General features: G+C 42.9%; 2 protein-coding genes across 2 annotated transcripts in view; both read left to right on the top strand.

Moving 5' to 3' along the window:
* LOC107207218 overlaps window positions 1-4,911 on the top strand; it is an 8,005-nt gene extending 3,094 nt beyond the window's left edge. Inside the window, exon 5 of the mRNA XM_019007323.1 lies at window positions 4,805-4,911. Coding sequence (XP_018862868.1) covers window positions 4,805-4,911 — 107 coding nt within the window. The remainder of the gene's footprint in view (window positions 1-4,804) is intronic.
* The window catches only part of TRPM8 (transient receptor potential cation channel subfamily M member 8), a 688,444-nt gene that overhangs the window by 88,318 nt on the left and 592,208 nt on the right, over window positions 1-7,918 (top strand). The gene's annotated exons all lie outside the window — the stretch shown is intronic.

The raw sequence follows: 7,918 nt of genomic DNA, 5'->3' as shown, positions 1-7,918 counted from the left end.
GTAGCAGGGTGGAATGGCAGGGAAGAACACCAATGGGGTACAAGAGTTTAACATGTAACACCAAAGGGTTTCTGGGAGAGACACTTTTCTCACTGGGAGGGCAAAGTGCCTGGCCTATGATGAAGATCTGCAGGGGATCACCAGCGCTCCTCTGTCGGCTGATTCCTCGGCCCCCACAGTGCACTTTTTTTTTAGTGCCAACAACAGGAGTTATAGCTGCTATGGTTTTTTGAAGGAGAATTACTGTAGGTTTAAGTGATTCCGGAAGGCCTCAAATTAAAGGGGTCATCATTTCACAGGTAATTGCATTGGTGATTCATAACCAGTAGTTAATTTTCTGTCATGTATCATTTGCAAGCAGGCAGCTTTGTGCATGTCTTCCAGTAGTTGGTCAGGGGTACCAACTATAGCTATAGGTCTCCTCTTTCCAAGGGGTTAAGCCCTGCTGCCCAATAAGCTGCACGCTGAGTTAGGGACCACGGGTTACGTCTGTCTCCTGCTGTTGAGATGACCCCATGTCCCCAGTACCCACTGGCTTCTTGTTCTGTCATTCGAATCTGATCTCTTCCAGTGAGAGATAATCACAATACATATTTTGTCTCTGACTCGTGAGGGAGATGCCTGTACTCCTTTTTCGACTTAGGCAATTCAGTAGCAGTGCACAGGGTTTCTTCAATGGTTGTATGTGGATCAATATCTTCATCATTGATATGATTATATTCTGTTTTAATTAAAGGTTTCAAGCGAGGACAGCGGTGCTCCCCACAATTTTTCATCAGTTAATTCTTTTTGAGGGTAAATTTGATTAATGAGAGGGGTTTCTCTCTCCTCTATTTCTTTTGGCGAGTAAGCACACTTTGAATTTTTAACACGTTCCTCTCTTTGGGCCGCTGGCAACAGGTGGATCTCATTCCTTTCTTCATCTAATTGTTTTTGCAAAATTTCAACTAGGTTTTGAAGGGAGTCTATAATAGTTCTTTCCTTGCTTCTTTGCTTAAAGCGAGTTTCTATAGCTTCTGTAAGACAAGCCCCCAAAACTGAGCAGAGTATATATTTTTGCCCAGTTTAAATTTTGTTTCATGTTGTAAGGAACATATTCTATCCATTACATTTCCCAAATTAAACCAGTTATTAAGTGCACACTCTTCCCCTCCCAGAGAAGGTCTGGCACTGTGTTTTGCTAATAGGGCATAAAATGCAGCTTTAACTTCTGCACTACCATTTTCAATCAGTTTTACAAAGGGAAAACTACTACAGGGAGGTATAAACTTAAGTTACGCACACACACAGCTTTTGCTGCATCACCCTTTGCTTCCCTGTGTGGGTGACTGTCGCCCTGAAAACTCAGCTTTGGAGCTTGTTGACATAGTTTCTAAAGAACTTTCCCAGGACAGTAACTATAAACATAGATATGTATGCATTCCTTCTGTTACACGTCTCTTGATGGACATCTCTTACGGCCAGTGTGGTTGGAAAGGTGTTATGCTGACTACCCAATCCCTGGCCATGGTCAGAAAGCTATAAATTGTGAGAGAAGAAATAAAGTTTGCTTCTTTTTCACCATCTCTTGAGCTGCGTCCGTGTGACTTATTTCGTGTCCGACAGCGACAGGTGATGAGACCAAATCTGCTTGGGAAGCACTCCTTCAGTTTAAAATTCTTGTTGTCTCTTTGCTACACCAAGCAGTCAAAATTCACACACAGCAACAAGAAAAAACAGTCCCGCCCTTTTGCACTGAGATCTTTTGCAAAAGTCTGAAGACAGAGCCCTCAAACGAGCGTGGGGTGATTTTCACCTCGGCGTGTACAGTTTGTGGGAAATTTGAGTTTCCCCCCTTGTTCACTCTTTTGGGGGTGTCGGGCTAGGTGCAGCTGGAGCGAAACATCCTTCCCCTAATACAGACTGCACAACAAAACCTGCAGCCCCTTCTGTCTGTCAGAAATGCTGTCCATGCCACCAATTTAAATCTCATGATCTACTAGCACAAGCAGGTGTCATGAGAGGTTTGTTGGATCTCAGAGTGCAAAAAGGACACCAAGGGATTTCAGTTGAAATCACAACAGCAATAATGCATCTTTATTTTAGTGCAAGCAACATGGGTTATGCGATAGATGAGAGGGAGAGAAAGAGAGGGGGAGAGAGGGATAAAGAGGCAAAGTGAAAAGAGAGAAAAAGGAGGGGTTATGGCTACCAACACAAAAGACGGGGTCACCGGTGTCTTCTTCTGTGGGGAGATCTCTCTCAAAGAAAGTAACTTGGAAAAGTCATTTTTACAGTCTGTTTCAAAGCGAGGGCCAGCTGGCCAAGAGGTGGGGAAATTTCTAGGCTGCTGTGATCAGACCTGTTGCTCTGGGAAGCAGGTCTAAGGTACAGAACAGGCCACTCCTTACAAGTCCCTTGTTGTGGTTTTAAAGCAGCAACTAAAAAAATCACGAGAAAACGTACTTACTTCTTACTGTGAGATATGGATTAGAACAAGAGCAAAACAGGATTAAACCTTAAAAGGAATAAACAAAATTTATTAACAGAACTACAAGAATAAGAAAACCAGAATAAAACTTCCAGAAAACTCTTTTCTCCCCCACTACCCAACCATTCCCTTGTTCACATGACAACATAGAGACAAAAAAAAGTTTGGTGTTTACAACAGTCTCAATTCTTGCTATCGTCTTTCCATTAATCTTTGTAGAGAAACAGAAGTCTTCTTCTGCAAATATATGGAGTTTTTCACAAGAAAACTATTTCTGTTATAGCTTTCTATTTCTCTGATGCCAGCTGCCCGGAAATCTGTCATCAGTTGTCTCTTCCCATTTCACATCACTCTGAGGTGTGTATGGGTCAATGAGTCTAGGGATGTCATTTTTAAGGATGAGTTATTCAAAGGCAAAAGTTCTCTTCATATATCTCTGTGAGCTTCTCTGGAAACAGAAGTTTTCTCTTTGCCTCTACAAAGCTACAAATCTTCAACTATTACTTCTCCCCCTCTGTTCCAGCACCTCACTGTATCACAATCACTTTACTTTTTGCTTAAAATCCACACTTTGAACTACTTTATTCCTCTCAACATACTCTGTCATGAATTAAAGGAGTTTTTTCAGAACACTATTGTCCATCTCCATAGCTTTAACAGAAAAATATTTCAGCTTATTAAAGCATCTCCTTATTCTCTACCTCTTCTGAAGCTTAATGCTTTTCTTTACTGTCCTCGATAGTTTATAAAGTCTCTTTACATGTTGATTACTCTCTCTTTTTCTCTCTGGATAAAAGGATTAATCTGCAAGTCTCATCTGGGTAATGAAAGGGTTAAAATCTTGCCCAGGCTTTGTAGATGGTTCTGTGATCTCTGCCTGAGCAGGAGCTGGAGCTGTCTGCGATGGAAGATTCTTCATGGCTGCTCTGGAGAGTGTGGTCACTGTCTCAGCACACCGCAGGTCAAGAGCTTTTTTCTTTCTTTCCTCGACAGTCTGTGGTGAATTCAGTCCCAGCAAAACCTGCAGCCGAGCCAGGGACCGGCCTGGCCCGGCCAGAGCCCGGGGCAAGCCCCGCAGGCCCCATCTCCCGGCCGGGAGCCGCGGCAGGCCCAGCCCAGCCCCTGCCCGGGCCGCATGGAAGCCAGCTAAAGCTCAGTTTCCTTTCACAGCCAGGAAACAAAGAGACAAAGAAATTCCCAGGCTTAGGTCTTAAGGTGGTGTTCACAGGTTGATCTCACTTTTCAATGGTCAAAACTGTTGTCAGTTCTCAGAAATGGCCAGTTATTGGCCAGGAGAGAAACTCCCATCAGCCTCCAGCAGTTTTAACTTCTTTAGGTGTTTCTTTTTGTTTTCTTAAATGCCAATCTATCACATCCCTGCTCACCAGCAGGAATGAAGGCAGTGTACAGTGGCAGCAGAGCAAGCCCACCTGCAAAGAATCACCTGGCAAACATCCACCTCAACCAGGCCAGAACTCCTGTACCAAGTGCCTTGGCATCTTTCAGGGTCTCGGTCTCTGTTCTTGTGACGGTCGTGAGGCAAATGAGGGAAACTGCAGACCATCTCTTACAGTGTGCCAGCACTGGAGCCCTTGGGTTCCAAGGAAGAAACTATAAATCCCCTTTTCCAGGAGATCCCAGCCCTCTGAATCACACCTAGGATAGGGATTGGTAGAATGGTTGGAATGCCAAAGACTGGATTGCTGGGGAAAAAAATCCAGACTTTAATTAAACACAATTTCCTGATGGAAAATAATCCAGGAATTCAGTTTGTGGAGTTGGAAAAGCAAGGAAATGGTTTTCTTGGAGGTGTCATAGGCAGTCCTGGACTGGGGAATTCCCTAATCCATCCATCCATCCCTGATTGAGGAATGGAAGTTCCTGGGATGAGTCAGGATTAACATATTCCCTCCCTCAGGTGTGTAGTCCAGGATTTTGCCATTTTTTCCCAGCCCAGGTGAGCCATGTGCAGCGTTCCAAAGGGATGAAGCCATTAAGTGGGAAATCCATGATTTTCCCATTTTTTCCCTTGTTTTTTCCCAGCCCAGGTGAGTCATGTGCAGTATTCCAAATGGATTGGTTAAAACCGATTAGGTTTTTTATTCCCCATGGGAATAATCCTGGGCTCAAAAACACTCCCAGAAAGAGAAAATCCCAATTTTAGCAGCTTTTTTCACCTCCACATTGCAGGATTCCATGGACCCGCTGGATAGTGGATGCTCATCCCAAATATTCTGCCCATTTGTCTAGAAAACACTCCAATGGCAGTGCTGATGCAAGTTGTGCTGATTCAGTGTTCTGAGGTTTTTTGGGATTTTTTTGTCGTGATTTCAGGGGGCTGGGAGGTGGGAAGCAAGGCTGGACACAATTCGGATTCGGAAAAATACCAGATAGTGCCGGGAATGAGGAAATTGGTGTGGAAGCAAGCACAAAGGAACTAGGAATAAAATAATTTTTCAGAAGGAAAAGGAAGGGGAAGAGAAGGATAAAAAAGGATTCCAAACAAATCCATTTGAAAAGAATAACTTGAAGGTGGAATAGGAGAAATTTCAACACAACAGGTCACCAAGGCCTGGGAGGTCCCAAATGTTTGGTGTTATTTGGGTTTTTTATTTTTTTTTCCAAGAAAATCCCATTTCCTTTTTGATAGGACTGGAAGTTATCTCCTGTTTGTGTTTTGTTCTAGTTTTGGCCATCCTCATTGTTGTTAGAAACTTCTGTAAAATGGTGAAAATGATGATGCACTGTGACCTTTTTTCATTGTCTTTACTTGTGATGCAATTGCAGTGAAAAAAAGAGGAAAAACACCAACCCAAAAAAATGGGAAAAAATATTAAAAAAATCAGAATTTTACCACCTACCAGAGCCTGGATATTTGTTATAAATCTTCATTTGTCTGGTGCTGTTTTTGCTAAAAAATATAATTATAGGACATTCTGAAAAGGTTAAAAACAAAAGAGAAAGAAGGTAAATTAAAATCTAAAATATTGGCTTCATTTTCACAGAAGCAAACCTTTCATACCACAAAAAAAAAAAAAAAGAAAAAGAAAAAATTCCCACAAAAAGATAAATAAAAGAGAAAGAATAGTCATAATAATTATAATTAGTAATAATCATTGTAATAATATTAATTAAAAATTGTATTCTGAATATTTCTTTTTAGTTTTTAGGGACTAAATTTTGGTACTTTATTTTACTATTTAAAATATATAAGCTCCAGGTCACCAGGTCCCACAGTCTGCCCTCGAGGGCACCTTAAGAAAAGAAGCCTCGGCAAGGCCACAGGTCACCAAGTCCTGTGGTCTGGCCTCGAGGTCACCTGCAAGAATGACGGCTCAGAGAAGCTCCGGGTCAGACACAAACGAGTGCGCTGTGCGGGGGCTCCTCACAGCACCGCTCTGGCGCGTCCTGTCCCGTCGCGTGCACCGAGCACTGTGGCGTGGACCTGTCGCTGTGGCCAGCTCCTGTGTCACCATGTTATCAAAATCAATATTATGGAAATACCCTGGGTTCTTACCTGGTGACCCACACTCACATAAATAGTCTGTTATGACCCATAGAAGCTAGAAACGTGAAGCATTCAAGGACAAAATTACTGAGTGGCAGAAAATTTAGGGCCAGGAAGGATAAGGATTGGGGTGGGATGCTCATGGGGAGAAAAGTGGATCTGTTTCTCTAAGGCTGGACATTGGGATATCTCAGAAGAAGGTGGAGTGCAAGATCTGGTAAAACAAGAAATCATACGGGATACCACCAAAAAGCTGGCAAGCCCACCAGTATCCACCTGTGGGAGCTGGATTGACAGGGATTGACAATGAGTTGTCCTTGGCTGTTTGTGAAGTGGCCATTAATCTAAGGCTGTGAGAAACATTGGGTTAGATCATGGGGAGGAGGATGGGATAATGGGAAGGATTATGTTCATGTTATGTAAATGCGCTAAGACATATAAGGTAATGTTCTTGGTTCTTGTTGGTGTTTGGTTATTATTGTTTTACATATAAGGTTATGTTCTGAGTTCCTGTTGATGATTGGTTATCAGTGTTGTATATATTGTTAAGTAAGTTGTTACGTTTCCCCAATTTTGGAGTCTTTTGAGGGTTGCCCTGTGCTGCTGTTTGGATTATGTTCTTTTGTTTGCGCTCTAATCAAAGTTGTTTTCCAGGTTTCTCAATCAAATTCATCCCTATTTGTTTATTTCATTTGCGGAAGGAGAGCGTACATGAATTTACCCTCAGAATGGAGAGGAAGCTGTACCCTGGCGTTAATCCAACCGGGTTTTTTCCTATTACCTTTGAAAAAGGAGATAAACTAGGAGTACCCATGTATGAAGACCTCGAACGGTCTTGAAGGGACCAGATTGCAGGTACCCAAAGGTGGGGAAAGGATGAGTGACCCCCAAAAAAGATCCTAGAGACTTATGGACCTGCCACCCAGGCTCCAGACGGCAGTTGGGTTTACCAAACTCCTATATACATGCTTAATAGGATAATCTGATTACAGCCAGCAGTTGAGATAATTTATAACTATTAGAATCACCATAGATTATAGCTATTTCTTTAATTTAACTTTAATACCTTAATACTTTCCACTGCCTAGCTTAATGTCTTTTCTATTTAAACTACAAACTGTTTTTGCTTTGTAGATATGGCGACCAAATGCACATTCTGTACCACACTGGTTATTAATCTGGGAAAACAAGGTATTAGACAAGGGAGAAATAGGAGTCCTGCCAAAGAACATATTATAAATCCTACCATTTTCCACCAAGCCCTTCTGAATAACTTATTCCATCAATCACTGTTCAAGATGGGTTCCCACTTTGCACTGTATGGGTACAAGTGCAATCTTTCTAATTTCCCTTGACAAGTCCATCACTGCCCTTCCATGATTGTCTATTTGTAAACAACAATCTGATGGACTGAATTTTTCCACACACACTTCCCTCTTCAGTTAAAAGATATTCTAAGTCCAATCTGTTTTGATAAATGGCTGCCCTTGTTTACCTTTGTTGTTCTGTTATTAGCTCTAAGGTTGAGGCGGTTCTGTTAGTTATTGTCTCAAATGTCACCTGACAGTATGTCTGTTGTCTGCATTGTCCTGGGAAACTCAGAAACTGATGGTGTTCTGGTGCTACTGCCAATCCTCTCCATGAAAAAAATTCATTCCAGGAAGAAGCAAAATCATCTGACAGATACCAAGAGCTGTCAGCAGTTCCAGGAGCTTCTGCCAATAGCCCCTGCAGGAAGGGAGCCCAGCGCCCAGTGCATGTGGGCTTTGCCTACCCTCTGCCACAGAAGCCCCCCAAGGGCACAGGTCTCTGGGGCAGGAGAAGGGCACCAGCACTGCCAGGGCTCGGCTGGGGTGGCAAGTCTGCCTCTGCCACACTTGCTGATTTCAGTGCTTGCCGAGCAGAGCCCTCCGCAGCCAGGCCAGGGATTGCAGCTCCCC

This window comes from Parus major, chromosome 7 (assembly GCF_001522545.3).
Source record: "Parus major isolate Abel chromosome 7, Parus_major1.1, whole genome shotgun sequence".
Lineage (NCBI taxonomy): Eukaryota > Metazoa > Chordata > Aves > Passeriformes > Paridae > Parus > Parus major.
Note: the sequence above shows the minus strand (reverse complement) of the source record. Positions and strands in the feature narration are given on the sequence as shown.